Source organism: Balaenoptera musculus, chromosome 8 (genome assembly GCF_009873245.2).
Source record: "Balaenoptera musculus isolate JJ_BM4_2016_0621 chromosome 8, mBalMus1.pri.v3, whole genome shotgun sequence".
NCBI classification, from domain to species: domain Eukaryota; kingdom Metazoa; phylum Chordata; class Mammalia; order Artiodactyla; family Balaenopteridae; genus Balaenoptera; species Balaenoptera musculus.
Window position 1 is genome coordinate 12,478,667 of NC_045792.1, and position 21,069 is coordinate 12,499,735.

General features: G+C 34.0%; 1 protein-coding gene across 2 annotated transcripts in view; it reads right to left on the bottom strand.

The window, feature by feature from the left end:
• ARHGEF12 (Rho guanine nucleotide exchange factor 12) overlaps nt 1-21,069 on the bottom strand; it is a 144,491-nt gene that overhangs the window by 47,476 nt on the left and 75,946 nt on the right. For both annotated transcript variants that reach the window (XM_036861860.1, XM_036861859.1), the window contains 7 exons: nt 12,139-12,237; nt 11,410-11,459; nt 9,238-9,295; nt 6,785-6,963; nt 5,041-5,118; nt 4,725-4,844; nt 3,067-3,207 (listed from right to left, as the gene is read on the bottom strand). In XM_036861860.1, the coding sequence (XP_036717755.1) occupies nt 3,067-3,207; nt 4,725-4,844; nt 5,041-5,118; nt 6,785-6,963; nt 9,238-9,295; nt 11,410-11,459; nt 12,139-12,237 (725 nt within the window). The remainder of the gene's footprint in view (nt 1-3,066; nt 3,208-4,724; nt 4,845-5,040; nt 5,119-6,784; nt 6,964-9,237; nt 9,296-11,409; nt 11,460-12,138; nt 12,238-21,069) is intronic.

Sequence of the window (21,069 nt, forward strand, 5' to 3'; positions counted from 1 at the left end):
CAAGGAACATGCTGAACAACACCATGAAAATACAATTAGAATGTGGGTCGTTTTACTGGACATGTGACCCAGTTTAACAACAACAACAAAATAGCAAAAAAAGATAAGAGGAGGGAACTATTATAACTTAAGAGACTTATCAACCAAAGGCTGAAGATGTTGACTGGATCCTGATTCAAATAAACCCACTGAAAAAAGATCATTATAAGACTACTGGGGTAACCAAACTGCATATTAAGAAAATATTAAGATTTGATAATGGTATTATGGCTATCATTTCTTTGTCTTCTTTTCTCTTAAAGATGCATATTAATGAAATAATGTCTTAGATTTACTTTAAAATAATCCAGCATTCGGAGGGTATGAGGAATGAAGGAATATAGACAAAAACAAGTTTGAGCACTTGTTGATGACTGCTGAGCTGGATGATTAAGGACATGAGGGGGATCATTATCTTAGTCTATTTTTGAATAGGTTTGAAATTTTTGAAAATAATTTTTAAAAAGTCGGGCGCAAAATGAAAATCAGAGATGCAGATGTTCTAAGTTTTAGATGATGATTTGTGATCAAGTTGCTTCTCTTGTGAGAACCAGAAATGTGGGTATTCTTTAAAGCCTTCTCTGAGGTGATCAAAAGCAGGGAATTTTACAATGATAATGATATCACAAACACCATAAAGAGATTATTTTATAAAAAAGGAGCAGAAAATTGAAAAAAAAATTAGAAGCATTGATCGGTTCCTACAATCTTAATACAGTACAACTGAAACAAACATGGAAATCCATAAGCTAAAAGCAGCACATCTCTAGCTTCAAAAAGACACCTGTAGGAATTACACGAGTTTGTTAGGTGTTCAGCGAATATCCTAGTCTGCACCATATCATCTCTCATCTGGATTTCCACAACATCCACTTATTTGGCCTCAATTTCCGCATCTATAAAATGGTGATATTGCTTCTTTAAGATTACAGTGAGAGTTAAAAAGAATATCTGTAAAGCATTAGGTACAACCGCTGTCACAAAGTAGGTATTCAATAAATGGTGACAATTTATCAGCCATTTAACACACATTTGTTAAGTTCCTCTTAAGCCAAGCAGTCTTCTTTTCTTGCTGATCTCCCTGTCTCTTTACTCCAATTCATTTTCCACACTGACATGTTTCTGACTGTGCCTCTCTTCTGCATGCATGATAAAGCCCAAACTCTTTACTCATTCATTCTGTTGTTCAAATACCGATTAAACACCAATCATGTGCCAAACAGTCTTAATTCACTGGAATGCCTGTTTCTACACTTGCCAATTCACTCTGTATTTCATAAAGTTATATTTCTAAGCCACAGATTTTATTGTTAACATTTTCTCTAAATACAAGATAAAATTCAAAATTTTCATTTGTATCACTTGTTCTGAATTCCTACAATCTGCCAGTCTTTGTAGACATAAAGTCAAATATGATGGGTGCTTGGCTCTCAAGAAACTTTCCATCTAATGGTAGAGACAAGCCATGAAAACAGACAGGAGAACCAGCACTAAATCAAAAAGGAAAAATGTGAGGATTCCCAAAAGCAGTACTGCTAGAACAAGTTATAACTTGGACTCAAGGCTTTGTTTCTAAGATCAATTCCAGCCATTTCATCTATAATCCTAGTATACCTGTAAAATTTTCACTGCTCTCCCCAAATGTTATGCATTTGCATACCTTGGAGCCTCTGAGTACTGGTATTTTTAAACTAGATAGAGGCAGATCACTTATTAGCTGGGTAAGTTTGGCAAGTTAGTTAACTCACTTTGGCCTCAGTTATTTCTTTTGTTAAGCTGTGATAACAATACTACTACTACTTCATAAGGCTGTTCTGAGAATTAACTAAGATAAAAAATGTATAACACATATTATAGCTTATGGTATATATGCCCAATAAATGTAAGCTACTATAATTTTTTTCTTGAGTCAAAATTGAAATCTTTCATTAAGACAGCCTATCCAATCATAAGATTCCTATCAACATCTTTCAAAAAATAAAAAAAATCCTCAAATTTTCCTCGCATGAGGAACTGAGTCACTGAGCGTTAAGCCTCAAAAGATACCCTAAATGATGGCTTAGATCAGTGGCTTTCATTTTTTTTTTTTACAACCTCCAATAAGAGAAATTTCACACTGCTAACCAGCATGCACACACATGCATACACACACACACTGATACATGTGTACATATACACACGAGTGTGTATATATGTGTGTGGACAACAAAAGTCAAAAAAAGTAACACTTAGCTCTTCTACATGAAAAGTACTCTTACTTCCTATCCTATTATTTTTTTAAAATGCTGGCCCCAACCCACTAAATTGATTTTATGACCCACATTGGAAAAAAAAAAAACTGATGTAGATTACTTTCCTCATCACTTTTAAAGAGGGTGATCTATTTTTAATTCATTATTCCTATTATTGCACACTACTTACAAAGTATTGCTGAGTAAGTAACACTGAACTTAGCTTTTAAGTATTCATATAACTATGGTGCTACATCATATTCAGCTTAAAATACTTTCTGATCATCTTCTTAACAAAAATCCATGTACATCTGGTAATTTCTGGGTTAATCAGGAAAGCATTACTAAACATGGGCTATTAACTAAAGTCTATCTAAGAGGACTAAGGCTTTTCCTCTTTGTAATGGCAAAGTGCCCCATGATTCAAGACTGAGTCACTCTGACCACAAATGGAATATTAACATGCTCTTAAAGATATCAACAGTTGGCCTCTCGGTTCAGTAAGAAAGCACTGGCATTATTAACTTCTCTACCCACAAACAAGACGCCTGCTGGGAAATTCCATCTCCTCAAAAGAAACATTTGGCAATGGTGTCCAAGGGAAAAAGTGAAGTCTGGAATTAAAAGCTCATATACAACAGTATCCAGAATTTCTGTTCATCAAATTGCTATATTAAAGATGGTGGCGATAAAAGGTAAGTAATAAGAAAACACCTGTAGCTCACAAAACTTACAATCAAATCGAGAAAGAGGCTGTAGAGAAAAATACAAGAAGATAAAGGTGTAGAACACTTACATCTGCACTGTCGCTACTGAGCCGAGAAGCATCTCCACTGCCATAGTCAGTTCTGCCTAGTCCATCACCAGGATCTGCTTCTATTTCACTGACTGCTAGCCCATCGCCTAATGGCTTGGAGGATGTAACTGCAGCTCCATCCTAAAACAGATCAAGCACACACACACACACACATTAAAAACAAACAAACAACAAAAAACCCTTTCATTATGGACTGCATAAAGAAACAGAGTTGCACTGCAACCTCAATGGAGACTGTTTAAAGTCACCCAGTTTGATGTAATCAAGAATGCTTAAAGCTCTAAAAGTCAAAAGCGTAAATGACTACTAATTCTGGGGTTCTCAGATGGCATGACCTTAAAGACAGGGAAAGTGGTATTTCAGTAAAGAGAATAAAATCTCAAACTTCAAATAAAGCAAAAAGATAAAACAGTTTAACTTATATAATTTATATTCCCTGCCCTTTAGTAAAGATTATGATACTATAACTTGTGGTTAACTACCTTCCAACACTTTAGAATTTCAATAAATTGCCAATTCTGGGACACAATGCTATACTGTAAATTATTATAAGCTTTTAAATCAGGAACAACAGTTTTACCATTCAAACAGAGTAAGATTGTTGTCTTTGCTCAGTAATAACCACAATATAAACTGTCGATATTACTGAGGCAGAATACTCAAAACTTCATATAGCTAATGGGACTAAAAGTAACAACAACAACAAAAATGTGTAATGAAAAGTACACTGAACCAGGAAGTCAGGAGGCCTTACAAATGTGTGACCTTGTTTGAGTCATTTAACCAATTTAGGCCCTAGTTTTCTCAACCACTGCATGATTTCTCTTTAACTTTAAAATGAGCAGATTAGGATAGATGATTTCAAAGAATCCTTTTAGTTCTGTGAACCTACAGACCTAACTCATGAAGAATAACAAATAAGCAGCTTTTACTCATTTCTCCATATCCCCAATCTAAATATTATAGAACATAAATCTGGTTGACATATAAATGCCAAGCTATTTTTCTAGTGAGACTACTATCTTCAAAACATATCTATATAGCAAATCTATTGAAATCTATTTTTAAATTAGAATAAAAATAGTTATTAAGAATATGAATGTGCTTTGAATTCATCAGACTGGGTTTAAATACCAGTTCCATCACGCTTGAGCTACATGACCTCAGACAAGTTATTTAATTTCTCTGAGTTTCTCTAAGTGTTTATGTAAAATGGGGGGAAACAACACTAACGTCTAATCTCAAAGGGTGTTGTGCAGATTAAATAAGAAAAATCGTACGTCCCTACTTAAAAACATAACTGCCGTTCTGTTTTACAATGGCAGAATACATCTCAAAAATGTAAATATATGTATCTAAATATATTTTTGTAATTTGTGATATCAAAGCAAAAACACTCAATTCTTTCTAAAATTACTGTGGAACAAGGAAGCATGATATCATGAGCAAGCAAACAATCAGAAGCCCACATTTCTTTTAGTTAATCATTATTTCTGTAACATCCAACACAGGACATCCTGTTGGCCTATGCTAGAAAAAATAACTTTTAAAAAAGGCAACTGCAACATTCTCTGACACATTCCCAGAAGAAAATTTTCCTGCAAAAGGTTGGGTAGCACTTTTAATAGTGATGCTACCTGAGCAGAGCCTGTGGCTTTGGATAACTGCTCTTGCAGTTGAGGAATGTGTTTCTTGGCCTCTTGGATCTCTTTTAGCAATCTTTGGGCAGGTGTTCGGCTGTAATCTTCCTGCAATAACTGAAAAGTTATAAAAATATTTCAAGAATTAATTACTTATGTCAAGAAAATCTTTTAAAAGTCTATTCTTAATCAATAAAATAGCTGATGGCGTTGATTACAATAGTGCTTAATTATGATTATAATAAATACCAACTCAACTATGCCCACTCACGTTTTTACTGGCCTACAAACAGCCCCATTTCTAACTTAGTACCTGTAGCCGTTCCTGTTCTTTCTGTAACATTTTTCTCAGAATTTCTACTTTCTGGTTATGAACCACATTGTTTTCCTCCTAGAAAAAGATAAAAAAACAAACAAAAAAACAAGAACCAATACAAGGAAAGTGAAGCTAAGTATCGAAAATGAGTCATACAATGTTATGTCTCAGCTCCAATTTTCAATACCTATCAGGATTTTCTTTATTTCTGGTGGTTATGAAGACAAACTTTTAGACATGACACTTAAAGATAAAAGGTTACAGGGAAATGTCAACTCTTCTATTTCACTTTTGCTAAACTAGGTTCAAAAACCATTAAATATTGATATTTGTTGAAGAAATGAGGTTGCCTTAAGTATAAGACTAATATCTTGGGCTTCCCTGGTGGCGCAGTGGTTAAGAATCCGCCTGCCAATGCAGGGGACACGGGATCGAGCCCTGGTCCACAAAGATCCCATATGCCACGGAGCAACTAAGCCCGTGTGCCACAACTGCTGAGCCTGCGCTCTACAGCCCGCGAGCCACAACTACTGAGCCCGCGTGCCTAGAGCCCGTGCTCTGCAACAACAGAAGCCACCACAATGAGAAGCCTGCGCACCGCAACGAAGAGTAGTCCCCACTCGCCGCAACTAGAGAAAGCCCAAGCGCAGCAACAAAGACCCAATGCAGCCAAAAATTAATTAATTAATTAATTAATTAATTAATTATTTTAAAGAAAGAAAGAAAAAAAGAATAATATCTTACACTTTCCCTCCTTTGGATTTTTACTATCAACTCCCGTGCATGGTTCAAATTCCCAGTATTTCCTACCTGAAGTATTAAGACAGATCCCTAATTCATCTCCTGTCATTTCTCCTTGTTTTACAACCCTATAATATTTTATCAAATTAGTCTTCCTAAAATCCTGTTATAATCACATCACTCTCTTCCTCAAAAACTTTGTAATATATTCTTACTGCCCATTCAGTTACATGTAAATTAGCCTCGTAGTTGTGACTTTTCAAAATAAATAGTCTTACTTTTTTCTAGCTCATCTCCTACTTCATAAATCTTTAACGGGCACCAGCCAAACAAGAGTCCTGGCTATTTCCCCAAAATACTTGATGCTTTCTTGGCTCTTTACCTCTGTTAATCCTACTTCCTTTACCTGGGTTGCCTTCTTCCTCATGTTACCTGTTTTTCAAGGCTCAATTCAAATAATAGCTTTCCATAAAGTCATTCCTTATCACAACTGGATGTGCTTTCTCCCTCCTTTGAAATCTCATAGAACTTAATATTTTCCTTCTCATAATGTCTACATCTGCCCTTGTAGTAAAATTACTTGTATACTCTTGATTCAATCTCAAACAACAAAGGTTTATTAAGTACTTAGTACTATATGCCAAGCAATATTTCAGGCTCTGAGGACACAACAATAAATAAAATAAACAAAAAAAACCCTGTCCTCTTGGAGTATATATTCTAAGATAACAAAGGACCTTGAACATAGGATATCTTAATTATATTTTTGTGGGTGGCACCCTGTTTTGTATATGGTAGGTGTTAAATATTTGTTGAATTAAATCTGCTATCCCAATACCCTGTAATCATTCCAAATTATTAGGTAATTATTTTTATCAGCAAGTTATTTTCTAGAATCTTAAACTTAAATTTGTTTATCAACTCAACACTTTGAAACTCAACATAAAGCAAAGGCATTATTATACAACTGAGCATTTACAAAGACGTTTCCCACTCTTACCCCCATGAGCACAGGACTAGTAATTCTCTCCATATTCCCAGATGCTCCAGGTGAATGAGGGGATGTCATGATGGGAGACATATGTCCAACGACTGATGGCTCTACTTCAGAATCAGCAAGTGGAAACTGGGGCGACCCAGGTGGGCGTCCCTGAACAGTGAGAGCTACATAGGAACCCGCTTGGGGTGGGCAGATGGAAGAAAGGGGAGGGAAGGGAAAATAACATTGTCAAAAAACTTTTACTACTTAATCTTTGATAGTTCTAAAAGATCCAGTTATATGAGAAAGCTTCATCATCTGCTAATCATTTCTCCACAGAAAAATAATCCTATTTGTCATTTCTCTTTTATGACTCCCCTAAAATTCTAAAAGAACAATGCCATTTTCAGATAGCAAATTACTTACTCATAAGGTCAGATATTACTTAAAAGCAAGTAAGATTTATAACCCCAGTAATTTTTTTTAATTTAGAGAAGAATGAGTTATTATCAACTATCTACTAATGGCTATGTTCAATCAATTTCTCAAATGCAAATTTTAAAAATCACCATATTAAGATGATACTAATTAGACAAGGTTTAACTAACTTTCTGTAATGACGCAATTTTAAATTCACTTTAAAAAATGAGTGTGACAAAAAATATCCGACAAAAACCAGAAAAAAAACCACAACAAATAAGTAGTGAGTTTTAATTTTAAAAATTTGGAGAAGACAAATTCACTAGGCATTTTACGGGGAAAAAACTATGGAAAGCAAAATTACCCAGAACCAGAAAGACTCTAAAACAGACATTCATGAGTTATCTAGAATCAAGAAGAAATAATGCTTTCCAAATAAAAAACTTTTCTAGATAACTGACCTTTAATGACAAAATCTTTCTCTTAGACTTTTCAGTAGAACTTTAAATTGTATTTCATACTTTTTCTCCCAATTTAATCCTCTCATGAAACTCGCTGGTAATTATTTCACAGTGTTTGGGGTTCTAAAAATTTTTTTTATACTTAATGATCACAAATGCTGTGATATTGGGGAGATTTTATACACATACACTTTTTAAAGTTTTTCAATCATATTTCTCTCTGTCACAAAGTCATCTAATCTATCTTATTAACTTATCCATGTGCTTGGTTCTCATAGCTTCCTCATTCTTCCCTTCCCTTCTTTAGATGTTTTTAAACTGGTTTGATTTGGAATCACTTTTATTATGTCTAGAATATGCATCGAAGAGTAGGACATGAGGGAGCTCTACTACAAGTATAGCACACAGGGTTTAGGCATTTCTAATTTATATCTGTTTTCGATACTCAGAGTGTTTTATGCTTATTTTGAGTTTTTAGCTAGGCTCTTGTTATTGGATAAGTAATGTATTGCTACAGTCTCAGGATTTAATTTTTTAAGTAAAATTGATACTGGAACAAGTAAAATATATAACCTAAAAGGCTAAAGAAATAATCTTTTTATACTCTGCAACAGTTAGTTACCAGGCATATATTTATTACCATAAACCATCATATTTATGTAGCACATAAAAATTCATAAATCACATTTAATCATTTAATCTCATTAAATAAGTAATCAAATTTATTCTAGTATGAGGATCTAATTCTGATCATCCCATTGCTTTTTAAAATGTACTAAAGTTAAGAACTAAGATCAAAGTGATCATTTTAGAGCACTGGTACTCTGAGGAAGAGATAAAGGCATTCACGGGTTGCTTTATCTAAGCAATAATAAGGCCAGGAAGGATTTGTTTATTAAATTTATTCTAAAGATGTCCACTTAATGAAAAGAAGTAATATTAAATAAAAAAGTAGTGTTTCTGCTTGGCCATAAACAAGTATCTCTTAATTGTAGTCTATTACACTGTGGAATAGTCTGATGCAGAAGACTACAAATTCTTAACCCTGGAGACTTCCAAGAGAAGACCACTCCCCTGGATTATTTAATCATTTACTTATCTGAGGGAACATGATTATGCTACATGATTTTGAAAGGTCCATTTCAGTTCATCCAGGCCACTGTGTCTGATTTCTCAACCTCTTCTCTTTCAGGTCAACTCATGCATTTCTTTCAAATATGCTTTCATTATTACCAAGAATAACAAGGACATTATAATCAACCACATAAAAGAAGTGGACTGAAGATAGTTATTAGTAAATTAAGAATTTTCACCTCAGACTTTCCTTTAATACAGGGGTCAGTAAACTCCAGCCAAGGGACTAAATTCAACCCACAGATCGTCTGGGCAAATATTTAGTTTTACTGAAACACAGCCATACCCATTAATTTATGCATCGTCTATGGCTGCTTTCACATTACAATGAGAGTCGAGTAGTAGATTATCTGACCCACAAAGCCTAAAAAATTTACTATCTGGCCTATTGCAGAAAATGTTTGCTTATCTTTGCTGTAAGGGTTTCAGAAAACAAAACTGAGGATAACGTTCACCTACATTTGATTAGCTTCACCACTTCCAAATGGTTTGAATGAGTCACCAGAGTTCCATTCACCTGTAAGAAAATGAAAATAGTGTCTGTCAGATAGTTCTAGTTGAGACAATGGATAAACTGACTTCAGGAATTATCATATGTAATACAACCAATTATAACATAGTAAACAGGACTATATTAAAATGCATATATATTTGGTTCAATAGTCACTTTTACCACTATTCTATAAGGTATACTCAGCAACAAAATGAACTTGAGCACAAAAAAAGGCCTTGATTTAAAGAGACGCAAGAGGGGGGGGATATGGGGATATATGTATACATACAGCTGATTCACTTTGCTATACAGCAGAAACTAACACACCATTGTAAAGCAATTATACTCCAATAAAGATGTTTAAAAAAATTAAAAGGATATTATAACTATTATAACTTATTCACCATGAAAAATGACAAAACATACTATGCAACAGATTTGCAAATCCTTCACAGTGAAGAACCCTTGCAAATTAAAAACTCCCTTTGCTTTTAATTACAAATTCACTGATTTTCCAAAGGCATAATAAATTTTTTAAAAGATGAATAAGCAATATTTCTACAATAATATTCAATTTACTATTAGTTTTCCAATCATCACCTAACCTTTACAAAGAAAACTAATTTTCAGACAGGCTAAATGTAGGAAGTGTTATCCAAAATTTCCACTAAACCAAACAAATTAAGGTAAAAATATCAAACATGAATCTAACATTATTTTTTCTCTGATGCAAGTAACACTAATTTTTACAAGTTCAAATATATCAGGGTATAAAATAGAAGTAAAAGTACACTTGTCATGCCCACCAGAGATGATCACTGTTAAGCATGATGTTTAATCTTTGAGACACTATTCTAGCATACACACACCAGATACACAGACACACATACATATACCTTGTAACTGCCTTTTTCTGCAAATAAAAAAGCACTGTTTTATTATATTATGGATGTCTTTCAATATAGGTACAAATAGACCTAATCTATTCTTTTTAAAAGCTGGAGGTGAAATGCAATTTATTTCTTTAGCCCTCAGTATATGCATATTTAGATTGTTTACAAGTTTTCGATACAATAAAGCTTAAATGAATTTTCCTGTACACATATCACTTCACATTTAAACCTTAGATAAGCTCCTAAAAGCAAAATTGTGGTCAAAGGTTATATACCTTTTTAAAATATGTAACTTTTGATACATATTCACAAATTTCCATCCAAACAGATTTTACCTAATTTATATTCACAAGTTTATGAGTAGCCATTTTACCATACCCAAACTATGCCAAATGTGTATTATTAATCTAAAATTTCTGACAACCAAATATATTTTCACCTATCATTTAATTTCTACTTCTTTCTTATCAGTGAGGTTGGACATATCCTCATTGATATATTATTTCAATTACTTTGGAGAATTGCCTGATAAAATTCTTTGCCCTTTTTTCTGTCAGACTATTTATTCTTTTGTTAGTAATTTGAAAGTACTCTTTACAATTAAGGCTATTATATTCTGTAATATATTTCAAATATTTATTTCCAGATAGTTCTTTGTAAATATGTTCATGGTGTCTTTTCCTGTATAGTAATTTGATTTTAAGTAATCACATTAGTCAGTTGTCTTAAGAGTAATTAGTGACTAATCCATTCTTTCCCTACTGATCAGAACTTAAGGGCTGTTTCTGGACTCTCTACTGTGTCCCACAGATAGGTCCATAGGTATACTAGAGTCACTTGCTTCAAATTAATCTGCACCATCTCACCTCACACTTACCCATACACATAATACCTTTGCAAAGTTCACTTAGAACAAATAATTATTTGGAAGCTTGATAAGGAATGGCACACCTCCCCAAATTTATTAATATATCTTGAAGAGAATTTCTTGCTAAGAGATTAATTTGGAGAAATATGATCTTTACAACAGCGAGTTATGACTCCATTTATTCAAGCCTTTTATTATGCTGTTCAGTAAAGGGTAACATTAATTTTTAAATGAATGATATAAGTTTTTATAGTCAATAAATCCATCATATATAATCTGTAGCTTTTAATAAAAATCCAAGTTAAAAAAATCACAATATGGCTAATATATGCTGTTTTTTAATTCTATCATAAATTCCATAATAGTCTTTTCCTTACCTTGATGATTCTATCACCTGTCTGTACACCAGCCCGCATGGCTGCTCCATCTGTAAGAGAAATTAATTCTTAAAATGTAATTCATTTACCTTCACTGATAATCTTCTTGAAAGAGAGGCAGTGTAACAAAATGGTTAAAAACACGAATTGTAAAGTCAGACAGACTTAGGTCCAAATCCTGCCTCTGCCACTCACTAGTTGGATGACCATGGACAGATTTTATGTTTTTTTTTACTCTAAGCCTCGATATCACCTGCAATATGGAGATAAAAAATACCTACCTCAAATTACAGCAACCAAGATAAAGGAAGTATTCAATACATGGTAATAGTAGTTCAAGATATTATTGTCATTTGGGAGAAAAGGATGGATATTTTTGAGTCTACAAGCACTTCTTTAATCTGTCTCTACCCAAATATCTCTGGTGCCATTAAGAAATAAAATTCCACAAACTTCTATAAGTGATGATGAGTAAAGTATCATGACTAAGGAGTCATATGATTTCTAAAACAATATAAGAACTGTTTTCTTTCCATAATGTACAAAAGAAAACCAACTGGGGTAAATTCATGCCTATAACCATAACACTAGAGACAACTCTAGCACAATAAGGCCATATGACTTGTAATGTATGTGATTATTTTATTCTAAGCAATAGACATTTTTAAACTATTCTATTCTTACTCTGTTTGCTCCCAAGTGACAAGACTGTTTTTAAAAATGCCTTGCCTTCTTTGACAGACTGTACGAACACTGGATTGTCTCCACTGACCGTCAGCCCAAATCCATTGTCATCCTTCTGGATGATCACACAACGCTGAACAAGACCTGTACAAGAACCAAAGGGTAAAGAGAGAAGGAAAGAGAAAACAGAGAAAAAGACAATAATTACATATTAGTAATGAACTGTAGTCTATCTGGAGAAACACAAGGTAGCACATGAAACCCATATAAAAAATAAGAGCACTAACCCCATAAGCAAAACAAACACAAGAATATCACAAAGAATCATATATACTGGTTTCTCACAGGGGAGGTACAGCAGAATTGCTCCAAGATTAAAAACAGCTAAGGCAAACTGGAAAATATGAAGTATTAGAGAGGAGACAGACAGAATGCCCAGTCACATCTATGCAATTTATTTGTAATATAAAATCCTCCCCCACCTCCCTGTGTTTTTGGTGCTCTAACTGGTGTTTAAACCCAAGATAATCAAATATTTTGGGACATTAGGCTAGAAGCATCCCATGGTAAACTCTAGAGAAGTCCAATCTTACTCTCAAGAAAATATACTCAAAAAAACAGACTATAAAAAAGAAGAAAGTGCTTACAGAGCACCTGCAGCTCTTCTGAAAGGGAGAAAGAAAAGGAAAAGTCCAAAGGAAAGAAAAGGAAAAGTCCAAGGGAAGAAAGACTTTGGCTCGTAGAAAAAATAAAAAGAAAAGAGAAAAAAAGTAGGAAAGATACAGAAAGAACCTGTGAGTTCAACCAACTCTTTGATTTCTTTCATATACTTACCTGATTCCTACAGAGAATTTGTTTTCCTTCTACTTAAATAGCAAACAAAAATTGTCAAGGCAAGGTGAGAAAAAGAAGACCACAACCAAAGGAATAGGGACGTCCCAAAACAGAACCCTGATTAGTGCCCAGGGCTGTTTTATCGTAGATCAAGATCAGAAGATCCTGAATTCTTTGTTAGCCAAAGATTTAATATATACTTCCAGCTTTTCAGAATCTAAGTGTTTCACCAAAAATCAGTATGTAAAACATGTAAACTAACACAAGTATAATGATGATTAGAAAACAAAAACTACTTCAAAATTAAGATTTTTATACAAAGAGCCATGATCTTTTAAATAAGTCTGATGTACAAAACAAAGGAAATGCTAAAGATTGCACGTTAATGAATATATATGCATATTTCTTGCTGTTAATGAAATGACACAAGTATGAGTCTACTGCAGATGAAAAACTAGAATAACTGGATCCCAGAATAGAAAACACGAACTTGAACCTTAATTTATAACCCTACACGAAAATTAACTTACAGCAAATTATGGACCTGAACATAAAAGCCAAAACTTTTCATAAGAAAACATAGGAGAAAAGCTTCAAGACCTTAGGATAGGCAGAGATCTTTTAGGATGCAAAATGCATCCATAAAAGAAATAACTGGCAAATGGGACTCAAAATTTTAAATAGCTGCTTTCCTAAAGACACTGGTAAGAAAATGAAAAGGCAAGCACAGACTGGGAGAAAATATTCGCATTACAAATTATCTGATAAAGCACTTGTATCCAGACATATATTTAAAAAAACAACTCTACAATCCAATAATGGAAGACACATTTTAAAGGGACAAAAGATTTGAACAGACAAAGAAAGATACACCAATGGCCAATAAGCACATGCAAAGGTGCTCAACATCTGCAGTCTTCAGGAAAATGCAAATTAAAACCATAATGAGATACCACTATACACTAACTGGAATGGCTAAAAATTAAAAGACTGATAATACCAAGTGTTAACAAGGATGTGGAACAACTAGAACTCTCATACATTGCTGGTGGGAATGTAAAATGGTGGAAATTCCTTATAAAGGCAAGCATATATTTACATATGACCCAGCAACTTCACTCCTAAGATAAATGAAAACTCATGTCCACATAAAGACTGGTAAACAAATGTTCACAGCAGTTTTGCTCATAAGAGCCAAAAACTAGAAACAACTCAATTGTCCATCAACAGATAAATGGATAAACAAACTGTGGTATAGCCATTACAATAAAATACTACTAAGCAAGAAAAAAAGGGAACTACTCACACAGGCAACAAACATGGATGAATCACAAAAACATCATGTTAAGCAAAAGAAGGCAGATACAGAAGAGAGTACATACTACATGATTCCAATGTAGAACAGGCAAAAAGTAAACTGGTAAGAAAAAGCAGATTAGTGGTTGCCTAGGGGCAGGATGGGGTGGAGAGGTAAGAATGACTGCAAAGAGACATGAAGGAACTTTTTGGGTTGATGGAAATGTTCTATACATTAATTAAGGTAATGGTTACATGAGTATTCATCTGTCAAGACTTAGTGAACTTGTACACTTAAAATGACTGCATCTTATCTTATGTAAATTAGATCTCAAAAAAGTTAATTTTCAATATTTAAAAAATGAGTGAGACCTCAATTCTAGAGACTACTAAATACTAAACAGTATTTGAATTCACAGTGTCACCACTCCTACAAAATAGGAAGCTGCAATGGGGGCAGAGGAAAGATAACCCATCAGAATTTAACCATTTTTCTTTTGTTTAATGTTGCTTCCTTCAACTAATTAGGAAAAACTCTAAATAGAATGGGTATAAATACATAAAATCAAGGAAAACGGCATTCTTTATAAATTTCTAGTACATAACACAATAAATGTAAGTATCAGAGAATACTGTTTTACAGGAATCTTTTAAAATGCACACCCACTTTTGGAAACGTAAACATCTGATGACCTTCTTTACAGTCATTTGAAATTTCAAAATAAATTACATACTTTGAATTTTTAAAAGTCAAGACAACTGCAGCACTGAATATATATATTTTTCATGCTATAATCATCCCTCCCAGTTATCTCATCTCATTTCCAAAGGGCTGAAAATGAGTGAATTGAAAGATTCTAATATTGATGTTTCCTGTGCTAAGCCACTCAGCTTCTTAAGCAGACTTTCTTCCAGGTCCCTGTAGAGAATCGGGTACTTGTACACAATGAGGGAGAGGAGTAGTGGGGGTTAAGAGTTTGCTATGTTTGTGTACTTCACTTGAATATAATGTACCTAAAGTATTTAGCTTAATGCCTGACAAATACTAAGGGCTCATAAATGTTAGGTATTATTTTATTATGACTAGGGGCGGGTTGCACTTGGATTTTCCTGCTCAGAAATATATTACTCATTTACCCATGCCATCAATTAAAAATCAATTAAAAATACATTTGTGTTAATGAACTCCTATCATTAATGTAAATGCTCCTTAGAAGGATCAATTCTCATTTATGATGTCTTTGTGTGAATTTTGTTTTGGTTTAATAGACCAGCAAATTACTTTGAGATGGGGAAGGAAGTAAGGAAATTTTACAGAGCTTCTTGTGATAGATAACTTTAGAAGATGAGAGACAGCATGACGCCCTCAAGAAACAAATCACCTCCTCTTATAAAACTTTCCCTAAATATCAAGACTGGGTTAGGTGCCCCCTTCTAGACTCCCACTGCACCCTCTATTTACTCTCAGAGTATCTTTATCACTCACAACTGATTTGTATTTGTTTTTATCCTCTCATTAGATTAAATACTCCCCTGAAAGAGTTCAGGGGCTCTATCTTGTTTACAAACTTATCTCAGGACCTGGTATATGTTCTGGCACAAAAGGAAATTTTTTAAAATTGCTAATGAATTAATGAAAATCACAAAAGTATAGGAGTCTAGAGATGAACGGAAGCTCAGAAAGGGAGGTGATCAGAGAGAAAAAAAATACCACTACACACAGTTAACTTTAGCAAATATGCTTAGGGTCCTAACAGACTGCTAAGTACTGAAAAAATTTATTAGGGTTGCCTCAGAATACTGCAAACCTGTATTCTCCAATTCAAAATTGTTCAGCATGATAACTTTCCCCTTTAGTTCTACATTAAAAGGAGATGAGGAACAAAGAAGAAAGAGGAAAAAGGGAAAGAGCTATGTGCGCTGATATCATATTCATCTTTTTCCTCTCCTCAACCCCACTATACTGTCCATTTATCAATATTATTATTCTAAGTCCATCTACTAATCTGAGACTCTGATATACTTGAATATCTAAGAATTACTAGACTACCAATACAAAAAGAAAACATACATACATAGCCAATTCAGAATCTGTAGAATTCAAATTACTGAAATGTTCTACTTATTGTAGACCAGAAGCTATTTTAACCCACCACACAGGATAAACTCCACCTTTAACACTGACATCACCAATACTGACTATCATATTTTTGAAATGTCCTTTTTGACAAAAAAAAAAAAATCCACTTTGTTTTAGCAAATTTGTATTGAGCATCTGTCTGCTAGTTATTTAACACTGTAACCTGTAGGTGTTATGAGGAATACAAAACAACTAGGAGTCTTTGCTCTCAAAGAACTTAAAATCTTGAAAGGGAAGGATAATAGAGAAACAAATAGGGAAACAATGGCAACATCTAACTAAAATATGATATAACAGGCCCTATATGTTATTAAAGAAGGGAGAGAGAAAAGGTGGACTCCTAATTCCAAAATAACCATTTTTGAATTTCACTAATTAAAAAAAAAAAAAACTTTCCATCATTTTAACTTTTTCTGGTTCTTACAAACACATATAGCCCATGGTTTGTTTGTTGTTTGTTGGCTTATTTTGCTAATTCCCTTATTCTCTGGTATAAAGAGTATTAATTATAATCACCATACAAGTGTGTTTATCTCTGAATATAAGTTTTTATAAGGTCACAAAATCACTTTAATATGAACTGTTTAATATGAGCTGTAACCAAGCACTTTGTATGAAGGCAGGCAGAAAGAGTGTTCAACAAGTAAGGTAACGATAAAGCCTAAATTTGAAATGTAGTCACAGGAATATTTCTTCACTCTCATTGTTCTTAGAGCCATATGAACATTTTTTTCCACAATTATCTAGTTTTTTTTTTTAAATAAATTTATTTATTTATTTTTGGCTGCATTGGGTCTTTGTTGCTGCACGTGGGCTTTCTCCAGTTGTGGCGAGCGGGGGCTACTCTTCGTTGCGGTGCTCAGGCTTCTCATTGCGATGGCTTCCCTTGCTGTGGAGCACGGGCTCTAGGCACCTGGGCTTCAGTAGTTGTGGCACGCGGGCTTCAATAGTTGTGGCTTGTGGGCTCTAGAGCGCAGGCTCGGTAGTTGTGGCGCACGGGCGTAGTTGCTCCTCGGCATGTGGGATCTTCCCGGCCCAGGGCTCGAACCCGTGTCCCCTGAATTGGCAGGCTGATTCTTAACCACTGTGCCACCAGGGAAGCCCCACAACTATCTAGTTTTTAAGTGCCTATGGAATATTGGTAATCAAGTGCATATCTCTATTATCATACTTACAAAAAAGCACTTATTCTGTACCAGACTGTAAACTTCTAGAAAGCAGGTACAGTCTCCTATTATCTTGATATCTATCCCTTAACATAGTACCTGGCATATAACAGGTGCTCAATGAATATTTACTAAGTAAATCTGAACTTATTTTATAAATAAATCATACTCAGTCACTTTTCAAGAAAAAGTAAAATCATATCCATGAAAACTATGCCAAGTAGAGAAATAATGCTACACAGACACTAACCTTCTGCCCTGGCTAAATTCTAACCAAAGTAATTTGATACTCCATCTATCCTAAAATAACTCCTCTAGTTCTTTACTTCCTGTCTTTTAAGGAATATGATATTTCACCTGGAAGCTGATAATAAATGTCATGCTTCACATTATCAGTGAAGTAAAGATAGATGATCTATCAAATTTATGTAAATATTATCCTTTCCTATTTTTTTTCTCTTTAGAAACAAAGGACATGTTTTCCTATTATAATAATGTGGCTTTTTTTCTTTTTAAATGCTTTTTTACTGAAGTACCATTAATTTACAATATTCTGTTAGTTTCACGTATATAGCATAGTGATTCAGTGTTTTTGCAGATTATAATCCATTATTACAAGATACTGGATATAGTTCCCTGTGCTATACAGTATATCCTTGTTGCTTATCTATTTTATATATAGTAGTTTGTATCTATTAATTCCATACCTCAAATTTGTCCCTCCTCCCTTCCCTCTTTCCTTTGGTAACCAAAAGTTTGTTTTCTATATCTGTGAGTCTGTTTCTGTTTTGCATATATTGATATATTCATTTGTATTATTTTTTAGATTCCACATATAAGTAATATCATATAGTATTTGTCTAAGCATAATGCTCTCTAGGTCCATCCACATTGCCGCAAATGGCATTATTTCTTTTTCTTTTATGGCTGAGTGATATTTCTTGGTGTGTGTGTATGTGTCTATGTGTGTGTATACACAAGACATCCTTTTTTTAAACTGAACTATAGTTGACTTACAATATTGTGTTAACTTCAGGTGTACAGCTAAGCAATTTAGTTATATACATATATATTTTTTCAGATTTTCCATTATAGGTTATTACAAGATATTGAATGTAGTTCCTGTGCTATATACATCTACTTAATCCAATAATCTGCTGACAAGCACTTGAGTTGCTTCCAAATCTTGGCTATTGTAAATAGTGTTGCTATGAACATTGTGGTGCACATGTCTTTTCAAATTAGTGTTTTCGTTCTTCCAGATACATACCCAGGAGTGGAACTGCTGACTCATATGGCAGTTCTATTTTTAGTTTTTTAAGGAACCTCCAAACTGTTTTCCACAGTGGCTGCACCAACTTACATTCCCTCCAATGGTGTACAAGGGTTCCCTTTGCTCCACATCCTCTCTAACATTTGTTATTTGTAGACTTTTTAACGGTAGCCATTCTGACAGGTGTGAGGTGATACCTCATTGTCGTTTTGATTTGCATTTCTTAATAATTAGCAATGATGAGCACCTTTTCACATGCCTGCTACCCAGCCGCATATCTTCTTTGAAAAATGTCTATTCAATTCCTCTGTGCACTTTTTGATTGGCTTGGGTTTTGTTTTGTTTTTTTTCAATATTGAATTGTATGAGCTGTTTGTATACTTTGGATATTAACCCCTTGCTGGTCGCATCATTTGCAAATATTTTTCCCCATACCATAGGTACTCTTTTCATTTTTTGCTGTGCAAAAGCTTTTAAGTTTAATTAGGTCCCACTTGTTTATTTCTGCTCTTATTTCTTTTGCCTCAGGAGACTGATCCAAGAAAACTTTGCTACAATTTATATCAAAGAGTGTTCTGCCTATGTTCTCTTCTAGGAGTTTTATGGTTTCAGATCTTACATTTAGGTCTTTAAACCATTTTGAGTTTATTTTTGTATATAGTGTGAGGGAATGTTACAATTTCATTGTTTTACACATGGCTGTCCAGCTTTCCCAGCACAACTTGTTGAAGAGACTGTCTTTTCTCCATTGCATACCTTGCCTCTTTTGTTGTAGATTAACTGACTGTAGATGCATGGATTTATTTCTGGGCTCTCTATTCTGTTCCATTGATCTATGTGTCTGTTTCTGTGCCAATACCATGCTGTCTTGATTACTGTAGCTTTGTAGTATAGTCTGAAGTTTGGGAGGGTTATACCTCCAGTTTGTTCTTTTGTCTCAGGATTGCTTTGGCAATTTGAGGTCTCTGGTAGTTCCATATAAATTTTAGGATTATTTGTTCTAGTTCTGCAGAAAATGTCCTGGGTACTTTGATACGGACTGCATTTAAATCTGTAGATTGCTTTGGATAGTATGGCCATTTTAATATTAATTCTTCCAATCCAAGAGCCTGGGATATCTTTCCATTTCTTTGAATCATCTTCAATTTCCTTCATCAGAGTTTTACAGTTTGCAAAGTAAAGTTCTTTCACTTCCTTGCTTAAGTTTATTCCTAGTATTTTATTTTTTTGATGTGATTTTAAATGGAATTGTCTTTTTTACTTTCTCTTTCTGATATTTCATTATTAGTGTATAGATACGCAACAGATTTCTGTATATTAATCTTGTATCCTGCAACATTCCTGAATTCATTTATTAGTTCTAGTAGTTTCTCAGCAGATAATTTAGTATTCTCTATATAGAGTTTCATGTCATTTGCAAAGAGTGACAGTTTTACCTCTTCCCTACTAATCTGTATAACTTTTATTTATTTTTCTTGTCTGATTACTGTGGCTGGGACTTCCAATACCATGTTAAACGGAAGCAGTGAGAGTGAGCATCCTTGCCTTGTTTCTGAATTTAGCAGGAAGGCTTTCAGCTTTTCACTGTTGAGTATTACGTTGGCTGTGTGTTTGTTTTATCTTTACTATGTTGAGATATGTTCCCTCTATACCCACTTTGATGGGAGTTTTCATCATGAATAGATGCTGAATTTTATCAAATGCTTCTTCTGCATCTGTTGAGATGATCATGTGATTTTTGTCTTTCCTTTTGTTAATGTGGTGTATCACATTGATTTGTGTATGTTGAACTATCTTTGTGACCCTGGAATAAATCCAACTTGATCATGGTATATGATCCTTTTTATGTATTGTAGGATTTCGTTTGCTTATATTTTGTTGAGGATTTTGCATCTATATTTATCAAAGATATTGGCCTGTAATTTTTTATAATGTCTTTGTCTGGTTTTGGTATCAGGTGGCCTCATAAAATGAATTTTGGGGTGTTCCCTCCTCCTCAATTTTTTGGAATAGCTTAAGAAGGATAGGTATAAGTTCTTTATATGTTTGGTAGGATTCCCCTGTGAAGCCATCTGGTCCAGGACTTTTGTTTGCTGGGAGTTTTTTTTTTTTTTTTTTAATTATAGACTCAACTTCACTTCTAGTGATTGGTCTGTTCAAGTTGTCTGTTTCTTCTTGACTCAGTCTTGGCAGGCTGTATGTTTCTAGAAATTTGTCCATTTCTTCTAGGTTGTCTGATTTGTTGGCATATACCTGTTCATAGTATT